This window comes from Myotis nattereri (genome assembly GCF_964212035.1).
Source record: "Myotis nattereri genome assembly, chromosome: 15".
In the NCBI taxonomy this organism is placed as follows: Eukaryota; Metazoa; Chordata; class Mammalia; order Chiroptera; family Vespertilionidae; genus Myotis; species Myotis nattereri.
Genome location: NC_138090.1, coordinates 38,782,386 through 38,807,727, shown reverse-complemented (window position 1 = coordinate 38,807,727; position 25,342 = coordinate 38,782,386). Strand labels below are relative to the sequence as shown.

The following is a 25,342-nucleotide window of genomic DNA, read 5'->3' as shown; positions in this document are numbered from 1 at the left end:
GGGGTCTCAGGGGCCTATGGATAGAAGAATTCAAGGGGCAGCAGATCACAGGGAATATCACACTAGAGAGATTTGAGTTCAAAGAAATCAGAATTGAGGATGCTGGGGTCCTGGGGCACTTTCAAATCTCACTGTGGTATGAAGGGACCAAGATCTCAGGTCTGGGATAATCCCATGCTGTGTAGACTTTAGCCTTGAATTTGAAAGGTCAGTGGCACCTTGGGGTCACTCTAGGCTAGGGAGCAAGTGGACAGAGGTCAGGGTTGTCATAAACAACCCATCCTCTGTCTGTGGGTACAAAGAAGCTGAAGATTCCAGGACATTCTGGGACTTACAATCTAAGTCCAAGAGGGCTGAGGATATGGTACCAGTGTCTTGGGTCCTGAGGTGTTGGTGACCTTCAGTCCTAATCTGAAAGTAATAGGCACCTCAGTCCTATATATGAGATTCAAAGCTCCTGGAAACATTGGCTGGGGAGGTTGCGGTGAGGGATGGGATGTCTCCAGCGCTCTTTGATCTCTGGCTCCCAGAGTATCTTGGAATCTGATGTCTGGATTGGGGGATGGGGGTGGGATGTGGGGAAGAAGTGAGGCTATGAGGTGGGTCTCCCAAGCCATTTTGGTCAGAGAACATCTGTTTGAGCATATCCTAGAACCCAGGGCATCTTAAGAGGGCTTGGTGTCTTAGGGGTCCTAGGGCTAGAACACCTCAGATATGGGTGCCCCAGGTTTTAGATGAGCATTCAGGAACATTTGGGGTGATTCTGGGTCCTGTGATCTCAAGATCTGGGAGTAATTGTATACAGGCAGGGTCAGGTATTTGAAACTCCTGACTAGTTCTGGGGATGTAATCTGCAGGTTGTCAGGGTTCAGGGCCCTGACTCTCTGAGGTGTAGAGCCTGGGGATGACTGGAGTCGCCTCAGTCTAGGTCATGGGGGGAGGGGCACAGCAGGATGAGGATGCCAGAACTCAGGACGCCTGGGACCTCTTAAGTAGACAGCTCAATGAAGCTGGGCCTGGGATCCCTCAATCCTAGATTTGGAGTCCAAGTTCCAGGTCTGGGGGGGTCTCAATCTAAACTCGAGCTTCAAGTTCCAGGTGTGCCTAAGTTTAGATTTGGGTTCCGAACAGCCCAGGGGTCCTGGACCCTCAATTCTGGGCCCACCAGGCCAGCCTCACCGCACTGCCTCCTCGTGGCGACCTCCGCAGCCCGCGCAGCCGCATCGCGCTGCAACCCAGTGGCAGGCGCGCAGGGGCGCATAGCAGCAAAGGCAGGGCACCGCCAGGGAGAGTGCGGCCAGCGCAGCCCAGCGTGCAGCAGGGCGTGGGTGGCCCGGCTCGCAGGCACACGGGTCCGAGAAGTCGCCCTCGGCATCCGACAGGCAGTGGTAGAGCAAGCTCTCTGCGCACCACAGGCAGCTGAGACGGCGCACCAGCAGGTGACCCGGGTCCGGGGCCTCCGCACAGCGGCCACCACGCCCATCTGCTCGGCGGCGGAAGAGTGCGCGGCAATGCACGCAGCGTGCAGCCTCCTCTGCCTCGGGGGAGGACTTGGCTGGTGCGGGAGGTCCAGCCTCTGGGAGAGGGGCAGGTAGAGCGGTTGGGGGCCCCAGGGCTGCACCCCTCAACGCGCCAGTCTTGGCAAAGCGAACAACGCAGGTGGACAGAGTGCGGGGCGAGGGCAGCCCGGTGCGCCTGTAATCCTCATAACCACGGCTGCCCCAGCCCAGTCCCCCTGCCCCGGCCAGGGGCTCTGAGGGCTCCGGAAATCCTGTGAACGGTAGGAGCGGAGGATAGCTCTGTGGGATGAAGAGACAGGAGAACCCATCAGTGGGGTTTGTGATCCCTGACATCCCATCACAATCACAATCCAGCCTAGTCTCAGAAAACCCGAGAATTCAAAGACCTCGCCACAGGCCTCATTCACCCTGTGGCCTGAGTCCAGGAGTCTTCCAAACCCCTAGCCCACTCCTCTCCCAGGGACAGAGGAAATCTGGGGTCAGACAGAAGAATCCAGGCACCAAGCCCACACCTTAAGGACCCAGTAGTCCAGGCTCCCGTCCTGTGTCTCTCAAAATCCAAGAGCAACTCCCTAAGACTAGAAGGATTCATTGCCCAAGTCATCCACCAAACCCCTCTGGAATTCAGAATTAATTTCCAGGAGCGCAGGAGACACGAGAAACCCTCACCCAATCCTCCAAGGATCCCACACTTCCCAATTCCACCCCTATCCCACCATTAACTCCAGTCATCCATCCCTAGAGTGTTTGTGGTTTCTCCTCCCTCTGCAGCCTCAGTTCCTGCCCACTTCGGGTCTCCGGGTCTCCGGCGCCCCATGAGGTGCCCCAGACTTCTGCTGGGGATTGAAGGGCACACCTGAGTGGAGGAGCATCGGTGCTGGGGGGGCGTGGCTGGCCCGAAGCTGGAAGCTGACTCTTCGTTGACCTGGGGGGCCGCTGCAGTGGTGGTGGGCGGGGTCTCCTGGCGGCTGTGACTGGAGGAGGAGTCGCTGTCCACGTGGGACTGGGGGAGATTGGCAGCCTCAGAGACAGATCGGTACAGCCCAGCTGATGCCCTCACATAGACCCCCTCCCCTCCAGGGAGGGCTCTGTGGCCAGCCAGGCCTGGGTTCAAACCACCCCACCCCTCTCTGACTGGTTGTGTGGCCTCCAGCAAATGAGCTAATCTTTTTGAGCCTCAGTTTCTTCCTCTGTAAAATGGGGGTTATAATAGTGTCTATTCATAAGGCTGTGGTTAGGTGCCACTATAAAGGGCATAACACATGCCTGAAGTTCAGGAAGAGCTAGAAATGGTTATCGTTATTGTTATTTAACCCCCACTTCTTACCTGCTCAGCTACTAACCTACATAACATCAAATCATCGTTCTCCCTTCTCAGAAGCCTTCTCCCTTGGCCAGCCAGCTGCCTTTCTGCCTCGTGCTCACCACCACACCTTTATTGGGGCAGTTTCACCCACCTAGAATTCCTTCTTTCCCACCCAGACCAAGCTCTGTCCTTTACAAGCTGAAACGTCACTTCTCGGACCCTCAGTTTCCTTTCTGTAACTTGGGAATCATTCCTATGTCATCTGTTTACTATCTTCAATAGTCATTCATTGAACACCCACAACATGCCAGGCTCACAGAGGCTCTTGTAAGGATGTGAGATGGAGCATGAAAGGCACATCATCTTTCCTGAGTAAGCGCTCAATAATCGAGAACTGTCTATGTTTTTGTAGACCCACTGGAATCTCCCATTACACTGGGAGTTCCCCTGGTCTGCCCAGAGAACCAGTTTTGTCCCTTAGTGTTCTCAAACAACTCCCACTGTTGCATTGGACATTCTGGGCATTTATTGATTCAATACATTTATTTGACACATCTTTACTGCACACTTACTATATCCCTACCAGGCCCTGTTTTAAGCCTTGGAGATGCTGCAAGAAAGCAACAAAAGATCCTTGCCCTCCAGGAGCTGACATTCTAACATGGGAGAATGACAGTAAATTAAAAGATAAGAAAATTGTCTCTTGGGAAAGAAAATAAGGACAATATCTTAGAAGCTGAGGAAAAATTAGAACAGAATAAGGAGCATTAGGATATTGCAATTTAAACAGGTTCTTCAGGGAGGGCCTCAGTGAGAAGGTGATGTGTGTAAAGCCCTGAAAAATATAAGGAAACGAGCCATGTGGAAATTTAGGAGTGTCCCAAGACAGATGGATCAGCCAGTGCAAAGGCCCTGAGACAGAAATGTGCCTGCCCATTTGGAGCAATAGTGAGGCAATCAGTGTGGCTGAAGCAGAGTGAGGAAGAGGGGGGAAAAGGGGGGGCCAGATGGTGTGGGATTTTATGTACCACCATAAGGACTTTGTCCTTTACCCTGAGTGAGATGGAGCCCAGGGGAGGATTGTGAGTGGAGGGTGGCCATAATCTGACTTAGATATCAATAGGGTCCCTCTGGCTGTGTTCAGGAAGAATTAGTGGGGTGTGTGGGGGGGTGGGGGCGGGGGTGGGGGGTGGAGTAAAGGTGTTGACAATGAGAAGCTGGTGGGATAGTCTAGTTGGGAGATGAGGTCGGGCAGTTACCAGATTGGAGGCAGAGTCTGATCATTTTGAAAGTGAAGCCAATATTTGCTGACAGAGAGGCATAAAAAAAGAGAGGAGTCAAGGTTGACTCCAAGGTTTGTACCCTGAGACACTAAAAGGATGGACTTGTCATTAATTTGTTCATCCATTACTTTTAATATTTATTCATTTTTTAGTTTATCTTTTTTTGGGGGGAAATCTGCCTTTCCACTCTAGAAAAGAAGCTCCATGAGGAAAAGGACTTTGTTTTGTTCAGTGATGTATCCCCAGTGCCTAAAACACTGCTAATTAAAGTTGCTCAATAAATACCCTTGAATGAATGTGTGAATATGTTCTATCGTGATAGAACAGAAACTAGAATAACTGGGATAGCATTGACTTGATAGTTTGGGCCCAAACTGCTGTCCCTAGCTTGTGGCATGATACCTGATACACAGTAGGTGCTCAATAATGGTTGGAGAGCAAAAATAAACCTCTGCCTTTCCAGGAGAGCTGGTCCTGGAAACTCACCGTCAGAGGGCAGGGGGTCTCTGCAGTGTCCTGGGAAGGGGAGGAAGAAGAGGAGGAGGAGGGAGTGAGTGAACCTGGGACAGGGAGAGAAGCAGAGAATGAGTTCCATGTACCCCAGCTTCTCCCACCCCTCCACCCCAGCCCCCAGTGCCCACCACCTGTACCACTCACCTTGACCCAGTGCCGCCAGTGCTGCCAACAGGCTCCTCTGGAACTCATCAGCTTCTGCAGGACTCTGAAATGTCAGCCCAAACTTGCAGTCACCCAAGCTCCAGTGATGAAAGATAGGGTTCACCTTGTTGTAAATCAAGCCTGGCCTCAGGGTACACTCCAAGGTGGTCTGAGGGCAGGAGAAGCAGGTCAGACACCCCTGTCCAGCCATGCGGAGGGCTTCTCCTTCTCCCCCAGCCTCTCTGCAAACCCCTAAACCTCATTTCTCTATCCTAGGTGTACTCCTGAACCCTGACCAATATCACTCCCCGATTTCATTGAGCAGACACCTGATACTCCAATATTTACCCCAAACCCCCTGATTCCTACTTTTTCCAATATCCTGCCTCTGATAAACCAATAGGAATCCCAAATCTTATTGAATGCCTCAAAAAACTAATCAGTCCACTTCTGATAATCAAATATCCATCCTTCTGACTCAATAGTATTCCCTAAACTTTATTAAACTCCTCAAAATATTACTGTTAATCCCCTCTCAATGCCCCAACAATCTCCCAAAACACTACCCCCCCAATTCTTATCAAACTCCCACAGATTCCCTAACACATGCTGGTCAACACCCTAGATCAGTGATGGAGAACCTTTTGAGCTTGGCGTGTCAGCATTTTGAAAAACCCTAACTTAACTCTGGTGCTATGTCACATATAGAATTTTTTTTATATTTGCAACCATAGTAAAACAAAGACATATTTTTGATATTTATTTTATATATTTAAATGCCATTTAACAAAGAAAAATCAACCAAAAAAATGAGTTCGCGGGTCACCTCTGACCTGCGTGTCATAGGTTCGCCATCACTGCCCTAGATAATCCCTTATATCCTTGCCCAACATCATTATATTCCTTCACACCATTTCAAATTCCCATGCATTGCTCCTCTGACCACTCCTCTGAAATGCAACCCTTCCCCCAAGACTTTGCAAACCATCCAGATCTTTTTACTACACCCCCAACTGAAACTTTAACACTGTTCCTCCCTATCATGCCAGACAGCCCAGAATATGCCTGCTGAACCCAAATATAGGGTTGTCAGTCCTATTTGACATTTCCAGATAGTCCTCCACCAAATGCCTCCATATATTTAGGGCAGATAGGGGCCAAGAGTGTAAGGCACTGCGGTGAGGACTCTGGACAAGATGGAGCCATGAGAGGTTCTAAGCAGAGGAGGGATGTGATCTGAGTCATGTGTTAGCAGAGCCCCTGTGGTACACAATGAGGTGGGGGAGGAAGCAGGGCAGGGAGAGCAGTGAGGAGGCTGCTATGATAGTTCATCAGGTGACGGCAGTGGACAAGACCTGCCTAATAATCCAAATGTTCCCGAAACTCCCAACTTTTATCCATAGGACAGATATCCACTTCCAAACTCCATCCCACACTCAGGTTTGATTCCCAGGCTTGGAGATGACCTGACTTCACCTCTGCACTCCCAGGCCCATTTCCCTATTTTCCCAGGCCCCCACCCTAGTCCGGTGCCCCAGGGTGGCTCACTTTCTGGTCCCGGAGTCGCTCCCCGTGGATGACGTAGTGCCCCTGGCGGGACCCCCCCTCGGGCCTGGCCCCTTGGACCCGACATAAGCTCACCTGGCTGAGGCCCCCGCCCCCCACAGGCAGCCAGCCCCCACTGGAGTCATCTCGGGCCATCACCACAGCTCGGACCCGAACCATGTACCTGGAGGTGGGGGGACAGGGACAACATGGTCAGTGAACTCCAATCCTGTTCTCACATTTGATGTTCACAAACCCTTCATCTCCCCTCTTCATTTCTCACATCTGGATCCATTGCAACTTTCACCTTTGATACTCAGCTTACCGTCCATTTCTACCTTCTTCCCAGTACCCATCTTCTCTCCCTACCCCCTTCTTCCAGCATGGCTTCTTTCTTCCTCATGCCATCTCTTTTCTCTCATCCCTATACATCCCTACCTTCTACATATCTACCTTTTATTTCCATACCCTTTTTCTCTCTCCATCTTTCCCATCTGAACCCCCACAGCCTTGGGTTTCCACTTCCCTTCCCCCTCCTGCTCATACCCATCAACCCCATCTCCTCCCTTCTCTCCTCTCCTACTCATACCCACAGCCCCACCCATCCTTCCCCCTCGCAGCTGGGTGCTTGCGCATATGTATTTTCTTAGAGCCCATCAAGTCAGCTCCAGTCCCCCCTTCACTGCCTCTGCACTCTGTCGCTCAGGCCACTGGGCTCTCTTCCCCCCAACTCCTTCCCGCATTTATGAATGAGACCGGATGTAAAGCTCACTGAGTCACCCAGCAACCGAGATGGTCAGGGAGAGAACCAGAAACGACCAGAAAGAGGCCCACAGGGAGATGGAGGCAGAGGAAGCCAGACACCGGCGACAGAAACACATCCAGAGAGCATTTCATTCACAAAACACACACACACACACACACACACAAGCCTGCACCCTCAGGCCCCAGCCGGGAAGGTGAAGGGGAGAAATTGGCGGGGCAAAGGGGTGGGAGTTGATCCCTCCTACTCCCCGCCCCAGCATCCTTCAAAACCATCTTACCCCGCCCCCAGCTCAGGAGACCTAGCCCTCCGCCCAGTATTAGGGCCGTCGTCCAGCCCCTCACGACCGCCTAGTGCAGGGACCCTGGCGTCCCAGACGTAGGGACCCATGCAACGAACTCTGGCCCTTTCCCCCGCTAGCAGGCTACCGGTTTCCTCGGCCCTTCTATAGGGGAAGGGGAGGCCGCAGAGCCGCTAGCGCCCCCAGCCCCCTTTTCTCAATGGGATGGGATTTTGTGAATGAGCAGTCACGTGACACTGCTTCCTTTGTCCGCCCGCCTCCCCGGACAACAGGTGAAGCAGAGAAAAAGGGCAGGGGTCCCTGCAGGGCCTCCCTTTGAAGGGGCGCTGGGATTTCTGGGTGCTCTGTGCTCTCCACACATCTGTTTCCCGGAAGGAGTGGTCCCCACAGCTTCTCAATGGTGAGGGTCCTGTACAGAATTTTATGAATGGAGCATCCTCTGAGGAAGTCCAGGCCCCCCAAATGGAGACTGCTACCCCAAATGGCTGCCGCGCAGTTTAGGAGCCCCCACCCCCTTGTTCTTCCAGCTGGGATTTGGGGACGCCCAGGTGGGCAGGGGACGCCCCGGTGGGCAGGAGACGCAACGCGGTGCAGGTCGTCCCCACACCAGGACAGCCCTCGCCCCCTCACCCGCCTCGGCACCTGCCTGGGAGGCTCCGGCCGGGCTCCGAGCGGCAGCGACGTGGCCTCCTCCTCCTCCTCCTGTTCGCTCCGGCTCCCTCGCTTGCTCCGGCGGCGCTAGAGACGGGCTCCGGGAGCCGGGGCGGGGGGGGGGGGGTAGGAAGGGGGAGCTTGGAAGATGGGAAGGGGAGGGAGAGGCTTGGGGTGGTGTAAACGCGAGGCGGGAGTACTTGCCCGCTGGGTCCTAGAGCCCGGCACCGGCTCCAGGGAACAGCCCCTCAGCCCCCATTTTCTCAGGATCCAGAAAGGATACCCTACTTTCCCATCCATGAGCGCCTAAGCATTGGGAGGGGGTCCGGGACATGGTCTGGTCTCAGGGTTCTAAAGAGGCGAGAGTCTGCGCTTTGGGTACTGGACGGAAGGGGCTCAGTGCCTGCTGGGTTCGAAAGGCATGGGCGAGAAGGGAGCATTCACCAGGGGGCGAGGTCTGAGGGCCCGGGAAAGGAGAGACGGGACACCCAAGACGCACACCAGTGAGTGCGTCCTGGAGAAGGGCCGGTCCATGGTGGATGGGCCTTCTGGGCGGGCGATGGACAGAGAGGGTCTTGGGAGTTTAGGAGTAAATTGTTTTGGGGGAGGGGCGCATGAGAGATCCCAGAGAGGAGCTCCGTGGCAGAGTTCCTAATGGGCGGGGCTTAGGGAGAGGGCCTAATGGCGGGCGGGGCGTTGTAAAGGGGCGGGGCTAAGGAGGCCGTTCTAAAGGGGTGGGGCTTAGAACCCCGAGGCCTAGCAGTAGGGAAGACCCCGGAGTATTTCAAAGGGAGATCCAGGTTCGTTAGAGGCCAGTTTCAAGCTGTCTGACAGGAGGGCGTGGCCTCGAGCCAGGGGGCGTGGCCTAGATCTCGGGGTCCGCCCTAGGTGTCTCGCCCACTCGCCTTCACCCGCACCCCCGTTCTTTTCGGTTATTTTCTTCTACGGCCGTTCCCTGCCCCGCCCTGGGCCCAGGGGGCCGTGGTGTGAACTTTGGTGGGCAGGAGAAATCGGTGAGTGGGAACCCCTGGGCGGAGGAGCCAAGGGCGGAACTCGAGGGAAAGGGTGGAGCCTGAGGGTCGAGGCCTGCGGTAGAACCGAGCAGGGAAGAGTTAGGATTGAGCCTGAAGCTCCGCCGCTGCTCGGGTAGAAGGCAGGCCCCAAATGATCGACATAGAGAGAGATCAGAGGGTTGGAGGTGAGGACAGAGGGCTTAGCATGACTGGAACACCTGGAGTTTGTTAGGTGGAGGCGGGGCCAGGCCTGAGTAGGTGTGGAGGAGGCCCTGTTTCCTGACAGTTGGGGCGGGACTAGAGAGCGGGGGTGGGGTTACAGTGCGGGGAGAGAAGCTTGAACTTCTTGTAGACCTTATAGGCTACTGAGCACACCCCTCATGAATGTGGCCTGAGCGAGAGGAAAACGGGCAAGACCTGTGTCTTGGAGCCTGAAGACCTGGGAGGTGGCCAAAGTGTAGGAATGTGGTGTGAGGGACCAGCCAGGGCACTGGGGATAGAACCTCATTAAACTAAGAGGATGGAGCCGTGTGTAACCAGCAGCCCTATGGGGCCCTGGGGAAGGAGTCAGGGAACACGAGTGCGTCTAGAAGAGACTGGTGCCTGAGTGGACCAAGTACAGCCAGTCTCGTCGGGTCCCCATAGACCTGGCAGACCGACTGGTGCAAGTTTTTCTGCCCACAGTCTCCGACCTCCGTCAGAAATGGGGAACGTGCAGTCGGAGCCGTCCGCGGGCGGGGGCTCCCGAAAAGAGCAGGCCTCGGACCGCTCTTCCGCCTCCCGCCGGACATCCTTGGCGGAGCCCGAGGTGACCCCCTCCTCCCCTGCCATACGCCTGGCTCGCGGGCTGGGCGTCTGGTTCCCCAGCAGCTCAGCGTCCCAGGGACTCCTGGTACCCCCGGAGCCCCAGGCCTCACCCTCGCCCCTGCCCTTAGAACTGCCCTCGCCAATGATGCCCCCTTCAGAGGAGACGGCTGCGGCCGCGGTCTCCACACCATCCCCACCCCCCGTGGGGACCGTGTTGCCCACACCGTCTAAGTGGCGAAAACCCACGGGCACTCCGGTGCCTCGGATCCGTGGTCTACTGGAGGCAAGCCATCGCGGCCAGGGCGACCCCCCGAGCCTCCGCCCACTGCCGCCGCCGCCGCCGCCGCCGCCGCCCCCGCCGCCACCGCCACCCCCGCCCCTGACACAAGCCGAAGAGGACCCCGACCCTGTCCAGAGGGCCCCATCCCTGACTCCGCCATCCTTGGAGCCGCGAAAGCCGTCACCACCGCCGCCTTCCGACCAGCAGACCCCGGACCGCAGAATAAGTCCTGCTCTGGCCACACTTGCCGCAACCCCCATAGAAAACCAGGTCCCTCGCGGCAGCGAGCGCCAGGCAGCCGGCAGGGCCGGAGGAGGAGCGCCTGCCCAAGCAGGCGAGGGTGAAATGGCCCGGCCTGTGGCTTCCGAGTCCGGCCTGAGTCTGCTGTGTAAAGTCACCTTCAAGTCGGGGCCTCCTTTGCCCCCTGCAGCAGCATCGAGTTCCTTAGTCGCCAAAGTCTCGCTAGGGGGCGGCGGAGGCAGGGGACTCTTCTCCACTGCCTCGGGCGCCATCTCTTATGCCGAGGTCCTGAAGCAAGGGCCCCTGACTTCTGGGGCCGCTCGCTCCCCTGGAGAGGTCCCTCGGGTGACCCAGGAAGCAGAGGGCGGTAATGGAGACGGCGAGGGGTGTTCTGGACCCCCCTCCGTGCCTGCGTCCCACGCCCGGGCCCTTCCGCCACCACCCTACACCACCTTCCCAGGCTCGAAACCCAAATTTGACTGGGTGAGCCCTCCCGATGGCCCTGAACGCCACTTCCGCTTCAACGGAGCTGGCGGAGGCATCGGGGCCCCCAGACGGCGCGCAGCCGCGTTCTCAGGTCCCTGGGGCTCCTTGCAGCCTCCGCCCGGGCAGACGCACCCAGCTCCCGGGCCCCGGAGGCCCGCGCCCGCCTTGCTTGCGCCGCCTATGTTCATCTTCCCAGCGCCCACCAATGGAGAGCCGGTGCGCCCCAGGCCTCCCGGCCAACCCGAGTTGCTACCGCCCACGCCACCACCCACGCCGCCTCTGGCGCCGCAGCCCATACCGCAGCCACCAGTTCTCCAGCCAACGCCACTGTTCGCAGCGCTCCCACCAAACCCAGGCTCAGGTCACTTGGAGTCCGCCCAGGCTCCCGCTCCGCCCCTCGCCTTGGCTGCAGACCAGGCCCCAGCCCCATCCCCGGCTCCAGCTCCCACCAAAGCCGACCCATCACCACCTGCGCCCATGCCCGCGCCCACCAAAACCCGCACACGCAGAAACAAGGGCCCACGCGCTGCCCGGGGCGCGACCCGTGAGGATGGTGCACCTGGAGAAGGTCCTCGTGAACGGACTGCAGCTACCATGACTGACAGCGGTGGTGGAGGTGGTGGTGGCGGAGCTCCATCAGCGGGGACGGCTAACACTGGTGCCCGACGCCACTGGCCGCCCTTCCAGGTGCTTAACTCTTGCCCCTGCAAGTGTTACTGCCGCCACCAGCCACGCCATCGCCGCCTGCCACGCAACGTGTCTGCCTGGTGAGGGGAGGCCGGGGGTTAGGGAGGGAAAGTGGGGAGTTATGGAGAGAAGGGCATACCCCTTTTAAGTCCCAAACCCAACTTCCTTGGGTAGAGTCCCACTTAGTCCTTTTGCTCATGATCCCAGGTTACCCTTGACCTTTTCCTCGGCTGCAACTCAAACCCAACTGGGCTCCAAGAAGGAACACGTTGGCCTAGCCCTTTGGTATCCAACCCTTCAAGCTGACTCCTGGCCCTGTTACTTTCATTACTCTCTGGAGCCATCAGGGAGGGAAGCTGGTCCCAGCTGACAGTCTTCACAGCCTTGACACTGTCCTTGGGAGTACCAAGAGGGGCCATGTTCCAAGCCCTTCAGGGATGGGAAGGGAGATGACTATCTTCTGGAACCAAAGGGATATAAATGCAGGACTCCAAAGGAAGTCCCTGGTCTAGCCCCTCAAACTGCCACGCCTCCTTCTAGCCTCTGGCAACTTTTGACTCTGGGACCCAAGGTTTTGACTGCCAGCAGGTACTGATGTTCCAATCAGTGCTGCAGAGACTACTCCTGAGTCTTCAGATCCAGGGGAGACACTATCATCCAATTACCCTCACACTGAATTTCAGGATCGGTCACCCTGGCTCCTGGGAATCCTGAATCACTAGGAGACCCGCTGCCCTGGACCCCTTGGAGCTCCGAGTAGGGGGAGTGGGGGATATCACACTATCACCAAATCTCAGCCCCCTTTTCCTACTTAGTTTAAGTGGATACAGCCCTGCCCTAGACTACCTATAGTATATTCAGACATGGTCCCTGAAGCCTAGAAGGGGTAAAGGCCTCACCACGCAGCCAGACCCTGCTGAATCTACTTTCCTCCTAGGCTGAGCACGCCCACCAACCACCTGAGCGAGCCCTCCTGGGTTGCCACCATCAAGTTGGCTGGCTCCCTGGTAGCCGGGCTGGAGCACTTCGACTTGCAGGCCACCCATTCCAACTGAGTGTAGTCTATTCAATGGCTTCCCCTCCTTGACAATAAAATAACCAACATCCAGATGCCTAGCTGCCTGTTCAAGTCACCTGCTAAGGGTTGAAGGAGTGGGGTGGGGCATGGCAGAAGTCTCCATGCAGGCACCACATCCTAGAAACAGGTTGGACCCAGAGCAACAGTAATGGAAGTTCCATTCATCCACCATCCAGACTGATGGGGCCCAGTGAGATGGTCTCATTCCCCATAATACCATCAGCTCCATTTCTGAGCTGATCTCGTGCCAAACTCAAGGGTTCAGCATAAATCACTCTGGAAAGCAGGAGTGGTCATTCCCATTTTACAGCTGGGGAAACTGACTCTGGAAGGCTTGAAAATGCCACATATGGCCCAGCTAGATTTGGACTCAGCCTTAAACGCCTCAAGAATTTCAAGGCAGGAAACATAGGCTGGGGGTATAGGAGTTCGTAAGTCCCAGCACTAGCTCAGGAAGGTCGGAAACCAAGACAAGCCCATGCCAGGGCCCATGCCTTTTGTTCCAAGGGGTCTCAAAGTGGTATCCCACACAAGGGTTCCATTTCACATATTAAAAAACTGGTACCTTAGACTGGCCCTCCTATGTCCACAGCTTGGTGCAACAGTTCCTCTACCCAAGGCCTGTGCTCCTCCAGGCCACACTGCCACAAGGACCCTGCAGTGGGCATTTGTTTTGATACCTTCTGCAAAGGCCACTGGACAAAGACTGACCCTGAGGGTCCTCAAATTTCCAAGTTTTTCAGAGACAAGGACGTGACTCCCCACCATTCCACCTAGGGAGACAAGGACTTAGGAGAGAGAATGTCCATTCACCTTTATTAGAGGAAACCCTGCACTGCAACTGCTTTCAATAATGTAAGCTCTGCCCCACTCAGTGCCTGCTGGGCTCAGACGATCATTTCCAGCTGCCGGGCATACTCGATGACCTGTTTGGCCAGCTCCGTGGAGGGGATGGTGGTATCTTCTGGTTTCTGCTGCTGGCTGGCAAAGCTGTAGTAGTTGTTGAGGCCCAGGACCCACCCTCGCTGCAGAAAGGGAGGGGTGAGAGATGGGTGGGGTGATCACATAGGCTCCCTCCCCACCCCATAGAGCCAGCACTTACCCATGTAGGCCCTGGCTTGCTTTACTAATCATAATTTACCCGCACAACTCTAGGCAAGTAACTTCACCTCTCTGTGCCTCAGTTTCTCCATGGTTGAGACTAGGACCCTAATCACACTCCTCTTCAAGTCTGCTATGAGAATTCAATCAACACTTGTAAAGTGCTAAGAATAGTGTTTGGCCCACTAAATATTAACCGCTACCATCACTCAAGGTCAATTTCATCTCTTCTAGCCAGGGTCACTGCACCCCATGCACCAGCATGTCCAGGGGCACTGCTCCTGCACAAATACCCCAAACCAAATGAAGCAAAGTTGTGTGGGGAAAAGCGACAACCTCCAAGGAATCCTGTTAAGGACAACAGCCAACATGTGCTGTTTTCACCTCCACCTCGTGCCAGATGCTATGCTAAGCTCATCCCACAGGTTAAATTCTAGCCTCATTCTACAGATAGGGAAACTGAAGTTCAGAGAAGTTTGGTGACTTGCCTGAGGAAACACACCTGGATTTTTAAACCTGGGCAGTCTTGCTCCAGGTCCCTCCAGGCCACCCTCATAGTTATTAGTAAGTGCACCCCTTGGCCCCATAACCCCTTGCACCCAAGCCACCTTTTTGGCATAGTCTGTCATCTTTTTGGGTGTGTTGAAGAAGAGGATCCGGGTGGCCTCAGTAAAGAGGATTTTCTCGTAGGCCTTCTCGATGCAACCAGCAATCTCATCTCTGGGGGAAGATGAAGTTCTCACTATTGAATACAGACAGCACTCCAGGCTCTGTCCTCCCTGGTCTGACATGGGTAAGTTCTGATCCTTCAATTCAGTACCAATTACTGGAATATGTTTGTTACCTGTCTTGTTTAACCAATGGAGGCTTAGGGAGAGAGGGAGAAGCTTGACCAGCTTGCAAAGCCAGGGCCACACTCAGGTCTCTCTGACTTCCTGGCCCAAACTCTATATTCCACTCCCAGCCACAAGGACTTCAGGCTATCTGAAAGCCAGCCTGGGATTCCCACGTAGGGGGTCTTTTCACATAACCCACCCCCTTACAAGGGTGCTGCACTCCATTTCTAGATCCAAGCCTGAGGGGGTTCCTTGTACCCTTGCCAAGAGGTATCATGATCAACACTGAGTAGAAAAACTGCAAGGCATGGAGTCACTGAAACAGAAGTGGTTAGCTTGGGGGGAGTTGTGGGGGTGGCGGGGGGATGACAGGGAGGGTGCATCTGTTCTGAAGTATTTTATTTCTTAGGCCAAGCAGTATATGGACACTCACTTTTCACTCCTTTAATTTTGGAGTCAAAATATAACCCAAATCCACAAAACTGCCATCCTCACTCCCACCACCTCTCTGGGCTTGGGGGAATGGAAACCCATCTCAATCTGATACTCTGCCTCCACCTGGACACTCTTTTACTTCTCAAAGGACTTGTAAATGTCACGCCCAACTTCCTCTGTGATGTCACTTGTGCACAGAGCAACCCCCAAAGCGTTAGTGGGATTTGAAGGCCCCATTTTAAAGAAGTGGAAACTAAAGGCTTCACAGTTTAGGTGATCTGAGGTGAGGTCGCAGGACTCATGGAACACCTCTAAGAAAGGCAGCACGGTCCCTGGTTGCTGAGCACTGTCTGGCTGCTAAATCAATGCTCTGGGTCTGGAATGTATAGGCACACTGGTAAACAGCCAGAGTGAGATGAAGACTGTTCTCCACAATCTCATGACCAGTTCCAGTGCATAGAAAAAGAAAACTGATGTGCCCAGTCTCCCCAGATCACAAGTGGCCAGAATGGGATTCGGTTAGGGGCTGCCTGACTCCAGATTCCAAGCTCTTTCTGAACACCACAGGGCCCTGGTTCCCCATGAACCTGATAGTGTCAAGCAGGATGTCGATGAAGAAGGTATAACTCTCGGCAGGGATGTTGCCTTTGGCCAGGAACACCTTGTTGTAGCTGCCCTCCATTAGGTACTGTGGAGAACGAGGGAAGGGTGGGGAAGATGAGAAGATGAGAAGATGAGGAAGAGACAGCATAGTGGCCTCCCTCTGAGGCTTCACCATACTCCCAGTGCTACCATAAGCCCCACTCTGCTGGAACGCCCATTCCCCATGCAGAATGGGCACCTGCTCTACCAGAAAGGTCTCTTTGGTTTACTTACACACACACACACACACACACACACACACACACACACACTCCCAGCCTGCCCTGCGCTGATATGTACTGATATCATCTATTATCCAATCACAGGAGGAGACAGAGCTGGATGTACCACAAGCCTATTCCTTTGCCCAAGCTGTGCCGCCTGCCTTAACTGTCCTCTCTCCCAGCCTCTCCCCACAGCCAAATCCTCTCATGAGACCTCAGCTCTAGGAATTACTTCCTAACCCTGGGTACTAAGGCTCTTCTCTCACCCTGCTGACCTTGTTCTAGAAACACTGTCTTCTTTGCTACCCCTCAGCCAGGCTACCAGGCATGTTTCTGCCTTGGGACCTTAGGCAGAAGGTCCAGGCTACCTGGACCACTGTTCCCCTAGATGTCCACATAATTGGGTTCTTTACTCCTCTCAAGTCTTTTTTCAAATTTCACCTTTTCAGCAAGACCTTCCCTGACCACCCTTATGTCATGCTCCCAAGATCAGGGATTTTATTTGTTTTGTTCACTGTACAGTCTGAAAACCAACCACAGTGCCTGGCACATGGCTGGTGCTCAATATTTGTTGGACAAATAAATAAATGAGTCTATGGACTGAAAGATGGGTGAACCCTATCCACTTCTCCAAGAAACCCTCCCTAATGTCTGTCCTTGCACCACCCTCCTTAGCCAGGCCCTTCCTTTCCCTTTCTCCAGACTCACCTGCTCGAGGGACACAGGATGCTTGATGTATACGTTGGTCTGGATGTCCTTGGCAGGCAGCCGCTCCAACTCCGTGTGGAACTCAGCCACCCGGTTCTGAGACAGCAGGAAGAGGAGGTTAAGGCCCAAGAGCTGGTGCATGTACGCGGACTCAGGGAGCTGTTCCCTGTGAACCAGGTTGAGGGAACCAAGGTAAGAAGAACTTAGGTACCTACTGTGCCTCCCACTCCAGGTTTCAGGGATCCCTGATGATTGTCTTATGCTGTCGCCTTGGAGAGGTATTGAGCCCTGGGTTTTCAGATGAAACTAATGTCCAGAGAGGTATGAAGAAGTCACAAATCATATGGGCCCAAGTGAGTGACCTCACTTCAGTAAAGTGACTCAGCCTCAATTTCCCCAACTGTAAAATGGGTATCCCCACAGCACTCATATCACAAGAGGAGGGTAAATGAAGACGGGTCAAGTGAATTAAGTGATTTAACCTAGATTAAAGTGATTAGAACAGTACTTGGCCCAAATAAGTACTATACAAGTATTAGTTATGATTATGATATTAAGAATCATCACCTTTACTTTAAGGGGGAAGTGAGGCTTAGGGAGGTAAGGTCATTTGCCCAAGACCACATAATCGGGAATTGACAAAATCAGTTTCAAACTCCGGTTTGTCTGACTTTTGATGTCAAATACTTAATCATTAACCCATGCAGGCACCACTGAGCTATAAAACCATTCAGTTTTATATTCAACACATATTCACTGAATCCATGTCCTGGGCCTGGCCCCATGCTAGACAAAGTTGGGACACAGCAGTGACCAAGACCCCTCTGCCTTTAGGAGGCTCACAGTCCAGCAGGAGAGACAGGCCTGGGATAGGAGAAGCACAGGCGGAAGGGTCAGGGCTGGGATGGGGGCAGCTAGGAAGAGTGTTGATACTGCCTTGGAGACCACAGGAAAGAACGAGGCCTGGAACCTGAGGGTTATGGAGCCATGACAGGTTCTAAGCAGGGGATCAACACAGTCCAAGTTTAGTGTCACAAAGATCCTACTGGCTGCCATGGGGTGAGGGTGGGTGGAGGAGGAATGATCCAAGGGGTTAAGGCTGGGGCCAGGGCAGATGAAAGGTAATGGTGGCTACCCTGGGAAGTGGAAATGTAGTGTGGGAATGTGGAGGGGGAGGAAGAATGGAGGCCAACAGAGACTCAGGGCCTCAAGGCCAACCTCCTGAGCCTGCAGTCTCTGGGGATGGAGCTCGGCAGAGAGGAAGTTCCCAGGCTAGAGCACCAGGGATCAGAGAGCTGCCATGTAACCCCTCCAACCCCAATCAGGCAGAGTCCATCCTCACTTGTAATCGAAGTAGTAACATTTGAGCTGGGCCATGTAGCGCTCGAAGGAGGGGATGTCCTTGCGTAGGATACTCCACTGGGCGCCAATCTCCAGTATATCTCCTGTGGGTGACAGGGCAGACTCTCAGTTGAATGAGTCCCTCTCTTGACCACCACAGTACTATTCCTGCCACGACCCCCAACACATTACTGCCCACCAACTCCAGTGACACTCACGGGCCAGAATGAGCTGCTGTTTGGTCAGTTTGGTCCCTGTGGTTGGCAGGAAGTTGAGCTCCAGCAGAACCAGCTGACAAGAAAGAATGGAAAGGGAAAAAGGAAGGAAAGATGGGAATTCAAGTAATGGTTACTTACCTTTCCTAGGCCTTGGTTTCCCAATCTAGAAAATGTAACTCATCATCATCGCTTACTCATTAGGTTGTTATGAGCATTAAAGGAGTCAGTCCTCATAAATCCTGAGTGCTCATTCAGGATTGCCTCACATTACAATTACTAATAGCCTTACTGGGGAATCAGGAGACAAAATCCATGCCTGGCCCAATGGAATCAAGGTGGTGGTGGTGGGGACGGGGACACTAGCACCTTCAGTTCTTGCAGACCTTTCCCATACTCTATTGCAGCGGTTCTCAACCTGTGGGCCGCGACCTCGAACGACCCTTTCACAGGGGTCGCCTAAGACCATAGGAAAACACATATGTAATTACATATTGTTTTTGTGATTAATCACTATGCTTTAATTATGTTCAGTTTGTAACAATGAAATTGGGGGGTCACACAACATGAGGAACTGTATTAAAGGGTCGCGGCTTTAGGAGGGTCGAGAACCACTGCTCTTTTGGGTTGAGCCCAGCTTACTCCCCCAACCCCAATCCACACAGCGAGGGCGGGAGGGATGCTAACCCCTCCCCACTACCGTCCAGCCCGCACCTCACTTCTTATCTGGCAACACCCCCACTCAAACTTGGCCCAGCTCGCAGTATTTCTACTTCCCCATAAACACTTGGTCTGAAGCACCGTGAACCCCACTCTAGCCCTGTACATATAAGACATTTTTTTGTAGGTTTAGTCCAGCCTTCACAACTTGGCTGGCCTCCCACTCCCTACAGATGCATCCCTAACCCCAAGTATCTCAGAACCAAACTTGGTCGGGTCTAGACTACACAGCCCATTATCTCAGCCTTCTTTCATCACCGTACGCAGTCCTCGTTTCCCACCTGGTCTTACCCAGAACCCGCCACCAGAAAAACCCCGTCCTGCCACTCCAGCCAGGAAGGCCCCCAAGCACCGAAACTCTGCCCGCTCACTGGTTGTGCCCAAACCACTCTTTCCATCACCCCTCCACCGTGGGGCTGCATTTGGTCGGTTCCGGGGCCCTCTCACTTCTTCACCCCCCGTCCGCACTTTGGCTGTTCCGAATCCTTCACTGTTTGATCCCCGACGTGGTCCGGTTAACCCCGCGTCGGGAAACTCGGCTCGGTCTAGAGCCAGTGGTTCTCAACCTTCCTAATCCACGACCCTTTAATACAGTTCCTCTTGTTGTGGTGACCCCCAATTTCGCTGTTACAAACTGAACATAATTAAAGCATAGTGGTTAATCACAAAACAATATGTAATTATATATGTGTTTTCCGATGGCGATCCCTGCGAAAAGGTCGTCCGACCCCCAAGTTGAGAAGCGCTGGTAGACCCTCGTGGCGCCCCCGGCCACCCCTACCTTGAGACGGCCCAGCTCTTCCCCACACTTGCTGAGGTTGGGGCTTTTACGGTTCCACTCGCCCTTGAGCTGCTCGTACATGCCGGCCGCGGCCTGCAGGACCGCGCTCGAGGCCGCCGAAGGCCCGGAGGTAGAGGAGCCCACCCCGGCGTTCAACGCTGCAGCCGCCATCTTCCGTGATGCGGCAAACCGCCGGCGCGAATTCCGGCAGCGACGCCTAGCGACCTCACCCAGCGGAAGTGGGGCCGGGAGGTGGAGCCCAGCCTGGGGGCGGGACTACGACTGCGCGCCTCCGCCCCAGGTGCCTTCGGCCCGCCCTTCGTGAGGACGTCGCTCCGAGCTCGTCTGCTGTCTCCCAAGATCGCGACTGGAAGTCACCTCCCGCCTTAACTGAAAATGGCTGGGTCGCAACCCTTCTCGAAGCCAAGAGGTGGCAATGGTGGAGCCATTTGGAAAGCTGTGTTATTCTTTCATTTTACTAACGGGCTTTAAGAGCCTGCCGTCATCTTCCAAGAGACTAACAGCTGAGATTTGAACCTCAGCCTTTCTCTCTAGTCCAGTGGTTCTCAACCTTCCTAATGCCGCGACCCTTTAATACAGTTCCTCATGTTGTGGTGACCCCCAATTTCATTGGTACAAACTGAACATAAAGCATAGTGGTTAATCACAAAAACAATATGTAATTATATATGTGTTTTCCGATGGTCTTAGGCGACCCCTGTGAAAGGGTGGTCAGAACCCCAAAGGGTCGCGACCCACAGGTTGAGAACCGCTGCTCTAGTCTTTCAGTGCATCCTTCCACATTTTCTCCAAGTTTTTGCAAATTTGCACAAACTTTACAAAAAGCATCCAGTCTTATGACTTTAAATGGCTCAAATAGGTGGAAGATTCCCAACTTTTTCCCCTACTCCCAATTCCTCCATATGTATCACACCTGCATATTCAACATTTCCACTTTTTCTCAAACCCAACTCTCTTGTCACTGAAACAGGAATTTTAGGGGAAAGAGGCAGGCTTAGGGAATTTTTAGAATTGGGGTCCATGGAAAAACACAGGACTACAGACTGCAAAAATATACATTTCCATAACACGAGGAAGCCAGGAGCAGTTACATTTCCCTAAGACAAGGGAGCAGCAACATATATATTTCCATAAAACAAGGGAACTGGAAAGAGCCAAAAAGGTCTATATTTACAAAATAAAGGAGGAATAAAGCCCAGAGGGAGTAGGTCACAGTGATGGCGAACCTATGACACCTCTGACACGCGAACTCATTTTTTTTGGTTGATTTTTCTTTGTTAAATGGCATTTAAATATATAAAATAAATATCAAAAATATAAATCTTTGCCGAAACCGGTTTGGCTCAGTGGATAGAGCGTCGGCCTGCGGACTGAAAGGTCCTAGGTTCGATTCCAGTCAAGGGCATGTACCTGGGTTGCAGGCACATCCCCAGTAGGAGATGTGCAGGAGGCGGCTGATCGATGTTTCTCTCTCATCGATGTTTCTAACTCTCTATCTCTCTCCCTTCCTCTCTGTAAAAAATCAATAAAATATATTTAAAAAATATATATATAAATCTTTGTTTTATTATGGTTGCAAATATAAAAAAATGTCTATATGTGACACGGCACCAGAGTTAAGTTACGGTTTTTCAAAATGCTGGCACACTGAGTTCAAAAGGTTCGCCATCACTGGAATAGGACAATGAGGGAGGAGGGCCTCAGGAGTCACTATAGTAACCAATTAGAAAGGGAATATTGACCAATCAGAGGGGATATCAGGGCACAGGAACTGCAGCCTTTATAAACCATGGAAACAGGAAGTGGGTGGGACCCTTTCCCCTCCCCACATGGGAGTCTGTACTTGTTCTTCGATAAATCTCCACCTTTGCTATATTACCCTCTGTCCCTGGATTCATTCTTTGACTCTGGTGGACAAAGAATCCAGGTTCCAGTCCAAAAATTCCGTTTCATCACCAACACTTAGAATATGAACTCCATGAGAGCAGGGATATTTATCAATTTTCTTTATAGATGCAAAAAGACAGATAGGCTCAGTTAAGGTAAAAGGACCTTGTCAGTGAAGATACTGGCTTAGGATGTAACTACCCACCATAACTGCTTTTAGTTAAAGTTTAATTTCAGACCATCCTTTGTGGTTACTTTAGGTCTCTGAGTTTGCAAGACCGCCATGCAGGCCTCCCCTGAGCTTGTCAGGTTAGCATGTGGCCCCTTTCATCCAGAGTATTATCAGCCCAGTTAGTATCTGAGAGCAGTTGGCTGCTGTTTTGCCTGTTCTAGCTGAATATTCCACATGTCATGTCACTGACTCCTATACACTGAGAATCCCTCTTGGGTCCCAGTAGCATGAGGCACCTACCAAAGTGGGGTTACTGGGTCAAATGGAAGTTCCATATTTATTTTTTATTTTTAAATATATTTTTATTGATTTCAGAGAGGAAGGGAGAGGGATAGAGAGGTAGAAACATCAATGATGAGAGAGAATCATTGATCGACTGCCTCCTACATACTTTTCACTGGGATTGAGCCTGAAACCTAGGCATGTGCCCTAACCAGGAATCAGGCATGTACCATGAACCATGACCTCCTGGTTCATAGGTCGACCCTAAACCACTGAGTGACGCTATCTAGGCCATATTTAATTTTTTTGAGGAAACCCCATACTGCTTTTCATAGTGGCTGCACCAATTTGCATTCCCACCAGCAGTGTACTAGGGTCCCCTTCTCCACCCCACCCCCATCCTTGCCAGCACTTGTCATTTGTTGATTTGTTGATGGTAGCCATTCTGATAGGCTTGAAGTTGTTTTAATTCGCATCACTGATAATTAGTGACTTTGAGCATTTTTTCATATGTCTCTTGGCCATCTGTATGTCCACTCTGGGTAAGTGTCTATTTAGGTCCTTTGCCCATCCTATATAATAAAAGCCTAATATGCATCCGTTCAACAGTCACTATGAGGTGCACTGACCACCAGGGGGCAGACGCTCCAACCAGTATGTTAGCTTGCTGCTGAGGTCTGGCCAATCAGGACTGGGCAAGACAGGCCGGACTTGCCCTGGAGCCCCCCTACAGTCCCTCCCCGACCCAATCATGCACCTGTGGGGTCCTTTGGCCTGGTCTGTGCCCTCTCACAATCTGGGACCCCTTGGGGGATGTCCGCAGGCCAGGACGAGGGACCCCACAGGTGCACGAATCCATGCACCAGGCCTCTAGTTTTTCTATAATCTTGAATCAGTTTTGGTAGTTTGTATATTTCCAAAAATTGTTGTATTTCATCTAGGTTATCCCATTTGTGGTTACAGTTGTTCATGATAGATCCTCCCTTCCCCCAACTGGTGGGCAGAGTATGACGTAACCTGCAGCCCGGAAATACCCGAGTGACTAACCAGGTACCTTATATGGACTATACTTTGGACCACCAATCCACACCTGCCAAATACCCTAAGCCCTTGTCCTATATGGACAATGCAGTAAGCCACCAATCAGTGTGCGCCGAGTACACTAAGCCCCCACCCCGCTCCATTCCGCCCCTCAAAGGCGTGCTCACCCCTGCACGTGCTGCTGTCCTCCCCTTGCGTGACAGCCCGGCAGGTCCTTCTCCTCTAATAAAGCCTGTAGTCCTGTTTTTTTTTTTTGTCTCTGTCTGATCTTTCATTTTGGTGCCAAAACCCGGGAGAGGTGAATGGGAGCACGGACGATCCTCAAACCTAGGCCCCAGCTTCTGACTCCTACTCTGGCTCTGCTCAGTGGTATGGTTCTGAGTTGATTGGCCTGCTCCAGACACCTCTCGAACCCTGCCACACCAGGACACGTGGGGATCTCGTTGCTTCCCTTCCACCGGTAGGCTTCAGGGATTTTCCCAACCCCTCTACTTTTTTCTCTCACTCCCTGTGACCTGGAGGGGCATTAGGGCCTACAGAGTTTGCCGTCTACTCGGCTATATATGTTTCGTGTGTTCTACGAAAGCCCAGGCGCCTGGCCTGGAATTCTCTTCTACTCCACGGGAAAGGTCTCAGGGCTATGACCTTGGAAACTTTACTCGCCTCTCTCTTGCTACAGGTTGGCTGAGGGAAAAGGAGGACTCTCCTTGTTCCTTCCCCAACTTCTGCTCACCCTTCCCTCCAGTCATGGGGGACCTCTCAGTCCAAACCCCTTCGAAACACACCCTTAGGGTGTCTCCTTGCCAATCTCTCGACCCTTGGTCTTTCTGGCTACAACAAACCAAAGAAGCTCTACCTGGCCACAATATAAACTCTCTCAGTGGACCGAAAACAGCACTTTCGATTCCAATATCCTCCGAGATCTAGATAAATTTGCCACCGGACAGGGAAAAGCTTTCAAAATCCCTACAAACAGGCTTCCTTTTCCCTCTGCTCTCAGCCTTGCTTTACTTCTCATGTTCCACTCATCAGATCCTCCCCCACAAAGTCCTCTTTGCCCTCTCAAACTGATTCTCAGCTCCTTTCTCTGTCTTCTGACCCTTACAACCCTGCCATAGAAACCTGCATCCCACGCTCTCTGAGACCTCTAACCGCCCGCCTTCCCCTGGGCACTCACCCCCCCCCCCCCACCATCAGCAACCAAATTCAGGTGGCTGGCCAGTTCCCTTTGCTCAAAAGTCGCAGCAGGGAGGGTATTATCCAGGCAGCCATTCCCTTCTCACTCTCTGATCTTTCTGAAATCAAAAAACACCTCGGCTCATTCTCTTCAGACACTCTTTACCAGCATCTGCCTTCTCCCCAGTCCCTGAGAGCCCAAATCCTGAGAGCGTGAGCTCCAAAACAGTCTTTCGCATCTAACACTCATTCTCAGGTCATCCAAAGACTGCCTTCCTCAACAGCCTCTTCTGTTCCCACGTCCATTCTACCCGAGGGAGGCAGCAGGAACTGAGGATATAGTCTGAGTCCATGCCCCATTCTCTACATCCAGCCTCACAGATTGAGAGGCATCTCAGGTTTCTTTTTCCATTGACCTGACCACTTTTACTCCCCCAACATGCGCAGTAAACTTCCACAAACCCCTCAAGAAGACCTCGTTAACCTGACCTTTAAGGTCTTTAATAATAGAGATGAGGAGACCCAAATCCAAAATCAAAGGCGGTATCAGGCCAAGGCTGAGGCCCATTAGGAGGCCTTCCAGCTCCTAGGCACCGTTCTCACAAACCCCAAACAAAGTGTTGTGTTGGGGGCCAGATGTAAGCTGGCAAGGTCCTTGCACCTGCAGGGGCTAGCAAGGCTGGGACCCTTACCCACACAGTTTTCCCAGACTTGTTTGGATGGCGATTATCAGTAGAATGGGAGTAACATTTGTAGAATGAGAACAGCCTTTCATAGCTTGCCAAGAAGTCTGTAACTATTTACTGAGATATGCTGTACTGAGAACTTGTCCTTCTGCTGTATCTCTCCCTTAGAGATTAAGAGGAACAAAGAATACATTCCTCTTGACAGACCTCCGATTCAGTGTGTTGTGTATAAATAGGATTGTATAGCTAATAAACTCGCTTCAGTTCATCAAGAGAACTGGGGTCCTCCCGACCCCGCTTTCCTGTCTTTCTTTCTTTTCTCAATTCCCACCTCCCTGCCTCAGCCCGGCTCAACCCTGTCAGGCTGGCCCTGGCAGATCTGGCGCCCGAGCTAAGGGACTGAGGAACTGGGAAAAAGACGGTGAGGAACTCCGTCGGCCTGGAGAGACGACGTGAG

At 53.0% G+C, this 25,342-nt stretch overlaps 3 protein-coding genes across 4 annotated transcripts; 1 reads left to right on the top strand and 2 right to left on the bottom strand.

Moving 5' to 3' along the window:
• Window positions 1-1,175: 1,175 nt before the first annotated feature.
• Window positions 1,176-6,769, bottom strand: SPRED3 (sprouty related EVH1 domain containing 3; the record flags this gene model as incomplete). Of its 2 annotated transcripts, none has more annotated exons than XM_081106888.1 (5): window positions 6,315-6,769; window positions 4,767-4,935; window positions 4,596-4,669; window positions 2,377-2,523; window positions 1,176-1,799 (listed from the first exon to the last, which is right to left on the bottom strand). In XM_081106888.1, exons 1-5 carry the CDS (start codon window positions 6,489-6,491, stop codon window positions 1,176-1,178), a joined length of 1,191 nt encoding a protein of 396 aa, XP_080963014.1. In that variant the 5' UTR covers window positions 6,492-6,769. The 2 variants fall into 2 exon arrangements, with proteins under 2 accessions (XP_080963014.1, XP_080963013.1); XM_081106887.1 differs by having other exon boundaries at window positions 6,408-6,495.
• A 2,973-nt stretch (window positions 6,770-9,742) lies between these two features.
• On the top strand, window positions 9,743-12,646 carry GGN (gametogenetin; the record flags this gene model as incomplete). The annotated part of the gene is made up of 2 exons (XM_081108038.1): window positions 9,743-11,619; window positions 12,477-12,646. 2 exons carry the CDS (start codon window positions 9,743-9,745, stop codon window positions 12,592-12,594), a joined length of 1,995 nt encoding a protein of 664 aa, XP_080964164.1. The 3' UTR covers window positions 12,595-12,646.
• A 770-nt stretch (window positions 12,647-13,416) lies between these two features.
• PSMD8 (proteasome 26S subunit, non-ATPase 8) lies at window positions 13,417-19,847 on the bottom strand. The gene is made up of 7 exons (XM_081106886.1): window positions 19,621-19,847; window positions 18,123-18,195; window positions 17,906-18,008; window positions 16,564-16,729; window positions 15,577-15,677; window positions 14,327-14,438; window positions 13,417-13,642 (listed from the first exon to the last, which is right to left on the bottom strand). The coding sequence occupies exons 1-7, from the start codon at window positions 19,789-19,791 to the stop codon at window positions 13,505-13,507; spliced, it is 864 nt and encodes a 287-aa protein (XP_080963012.1). The 5' UTR covers window positions 19,792-19,847; the 3' UTR covers window positions 13,417-13,504.
• Window positions 19,848-25,342: the final 5,495 nt, after the last annotated feature.